The sequence below is a fragment of the Magnolia sinica genome, unplaced genomic scaffold (assembly GCF_029962835.1).
Source record: "Magnolia sinica isolate HGM2019 unplaced genomic scaffold, MsV1 ctg169, whole genome shotgun sequence".
NCBI classification, from domain to species: Eukaryota; Viridiplantae; Streptophyta; class Magnoliopsida; order Magnoliales; family Magnoliaceae; genus Magnolia; species Magnolia sinica.
Genome location: NW_026682772.1, coordinates 67465 through 70880, shown reverse-complemented (window position 1 = coordinate 70880; position 3416 = coordinate 67465). Strand labels below are relative to the sequence as shown.

Here is a 3416-nt window from a genome sequence, read left to right as displayed (position 1 = left end):
CTGAACCCTCGATATGGTTCTTGCCAAACTCCCCTAGAGATCCTAAAATTAGTGCACGTTTTTGTCTAACCAAATCGCCCAAACATGGGAAGCATTCGCCTGATTATTGCTCTAAGTAAACCTGTTGCCAGAAAAACCAACATCTAGGAGGCCCGTGGAATTAATCGCATCAACAAATTCAGTAGAGGAAGCTCTATCCGCAGCCCTGCGGCTTCTTCTTTCCGAGTCATCAAGAATAGCATTAAAGTTCCCACAAACTGCCCAGGGACCTTGAACCGAAGAAGATAGGGAAGCTAGGTCATTCCAGAGAGATCTCCTCAAGATCCTAGCACACCTGGCATAGACAAAGGTTATATATAATGGGGACGAAAAATTTTGCAAGGATACTGCAATTGATAAGCATTGGTCAGATTTATATAAAACCAAAAGAGAAATAGGGTTTTAAAAAATATCCATATTTTTCCTCCCTAGAACAGGAAGAGTGAAAACCCAACGAAGGCCCATTCGAACTCTCTTCTCATCACTAAGCATAGGTTCAAGAAGCGCCACAATCCAAGGATCATGATCCCTGATAATCCTTCTAGCAGTCCTTATAAACCGTTGGTTGCCTATTCCTCGGACATTCCACACAATGATCTTATCCATCCATTACACATCTAGTATTCATGGCCCTTCTCTTTAGCCGACGTAGTCTTGAACCCAAGTTTCCTTTGGCATAGAGGATTCTGTGTCTTCTCAGCTTTTTCGATGCTCTCTTCGTATCATAATTCTTTTGTCCCTCTTGTAGCCCTTGTTCATCCATTTCCTAGTTCTGTTTATCCCAATTGAATTCTTCCCCATATCATTAGCAGGTTCAGGATCCTGATCAGCTCCTTGACTGGCCTAAGGGCTACTGAAAGCAATGTCCAGGTCTACACTAGGCTGGTTAACAGTTCTGATCGCAGTTAAGAAATATGGTGAGAGGTCTACCTCAAGTTCAAATCTCTCCTTCACAAACATCCTATTTGCAAATTCTAATTGCCGGGCAGAATTAGTACATCATCATAGTTCAGCTCTACCTTCTCTGGTCTCACAAACATCAGACCTGTCTCTCGCTGAACCTTGGTTGATCAGAGGTGGGGTGTTCTCCTTTCCTCTAAGTGGCATGGAGACTAACCACAACTCGGTTAGACACTCCTGATGGTGCCAATCTTTTTCTTTATTCATCGAGGAGTTTCCAGCGGATATTGATCTAATGATCCTGTTGTCATTTCCTGTTGACTCACCATTGGAATTAAGATCGGTTGGGGCAGAGAATATGACTGCATTCCACAAACCATATATGCTTCACCCTGAGATAATCTAACCTGAATGGAATTCGAGGCTGCGCGACCTGGCAATTAACTGACCAAGTTTTTGTTTTGCTGCCTAATTGGGTGTGAGGGCGGGTCGCCCTTCAAAGCACATGACGTTCTGGTAATGACCTTCGTTCTAATAGCAAGAGGGGGAGGGTCAGGCAGTAGGCGGTCAAGGTTGTATCTCGCCATTAGACTTATCACTATCTTCAACTAGACACACCAGGACATCTCCTTTTTCCCCTTCCACCCTACTAGCATTTCCACAAACATCTGGTGGGCAGTTAGTAGGACCCCAAAATCTCCTGATTACCCACTCTTTGGTGCTCGCTTTGGTTGCCTGTCTGATGGATGTTGAGATTACATACCTAAATAGAGGCTCCATCTCAGCAAAATTGGGGTAAGACTTCTCCAACACCATTAGTATCAACACCTGATTGAGGTTTACTCCAGGCTGCAGAATCACCTTAATACAGGCAAATGCCTGAAAATATCTGAATTTGGTATTGGCATCAATCTGAGTGATCTTTCCAAAATAGCTAGCCAGATCGAGAATAACAGTCTCGATCCATGCTTGGGCTGGGATTCCGAATAGCCTAATCCAAACACCATCTCCACCTATAACCTCTTCCGGAGACCATGGGTCTAGCGACAATAACCCCATTTCCTTGTGCAAATCGACTTTACTGATGAAGTCCTCAAGCTCGACTTTAGATTTAAAGGTTATTAGAAATTTCAAGGGAGAGATCCTCACAACCTCGATTTCAGCAGATTTAAAACTCGATGCCCGAATAGCGCCTGTCATTCTAACAATCTATACTTCTGGATTTAAAGCAGTCCCAACAAAGGCGAGACTCAGCATACGCAGACAATTCTCCACTGCTCTAGGGTCTGCAATAGATGAAATCTCTAAAGACGAGACCTGCAGATTAGCTTGTACTGGCACAGGCGAAGATACTGCTGTTGTATATGATCGACCTAGATCTGAAGCTACTGCATGATTCTGATGAGTTCTCAGTTTCCTACTTTGGGATTTTGGGTTTCTAACTTTCGCCCATCTAACCGAAACCACTCTCCCATCGATATGTCTCTCATCCAGAATCTCTTTTACTGCCATTGCATCTTGTTCATACTTGAACCTCACAAAAGCATAACCCCTAGGTTTTAGGGATCCTTGGAATGTCGGTAAGAATGCATCAAGTAATCTGCCATATCTGCTGAAGATATTCCAGAGGTCTTCCTTAGAGCAGTCAAATGGCAAGTTACCTACAAAGAGGCTGAAGTTTGAATTTGAAATCAGAGTAGCCGCTTTAAACGGGGTGTGAGAGCAAGGATGTTGAATCGAGGATGGGCAGCAAGATGGCGCCCTATCCCTTTTCCGTATTGCCGATCTCGAGCGACCCCTCATTTTGCCCTAGATGTCTCACTTAATATTTGGATCTGTTTCAATTTTGAGCTCACGCCTTAAAATTGCACGTTGAGGCTTAGATAAATCACTCCTCATGTCATGGTTTGCAGTTGTAGGAGGTTCAAGACGCCCTCCTACTAGTTCCTTTCCTTTAGCTAACGTCGAAGCCTATGCGGGACCCATTATGAGAGCCCGATTCAAAGGATAAGGTGGAGTAGGAACTCTTACAAGTTGTGTTTCTATTCTACCCACCAACTGAATCACTTCATCCAAGGTCCCAATTGGGTGCATCTGAACTCGGTCTTGAATTGTCGGTTGTAAACCGCTTACGAACCATGCTACGTTCTGCAATTTAGTCTCTGACAAATCATTCCACGTTGCCAACCGTTGGAATTCTTCAGTGTAATTTGTAATGGTTTGATCCCCCTACTAAAAATTTTGGTATTGTTAGAACAACACTCGCAATCACTGGGAGGAATCGTGATCGAAGAAGACGTCGCATCCATAGCGATGAACGGATAAACCCATTGTTCTCTCGGTTATGTGAGAGCTATAATTGCTCCCACCATGCAGAAGGACTAGATTTCAATTTGAACACCACCAACATTATTTTATTTCCTTCCGGCACGTCAATGTAATCAAAATACTGCTCTACTTTGGCTAACCAAATGAGA

General features: G+C 43.6%; 1 protein-coding gene across 1 annotated transcript; it reads right to left on the bottom strand.

Moving 5' to 3' along the window:
- Positions 1 to 2148: 2148 nt before the first annotated feature.
- LOC131236071 (organelle RRM domain-containing protein 6, chloroplastic-like) lies at positions 2149 to 2742 on the bottom strand. Its single transcript, XM_058233159.1, has one exon. It carries the CDS (start codon positions 2740 to 2742, stop codon positions 2149 to 2151), a length of 594 nt encoding a protein of 197 aa, XP_058089142.1.
- Positions 2743 to 3416: the final 674 nt, after the last annotated feature.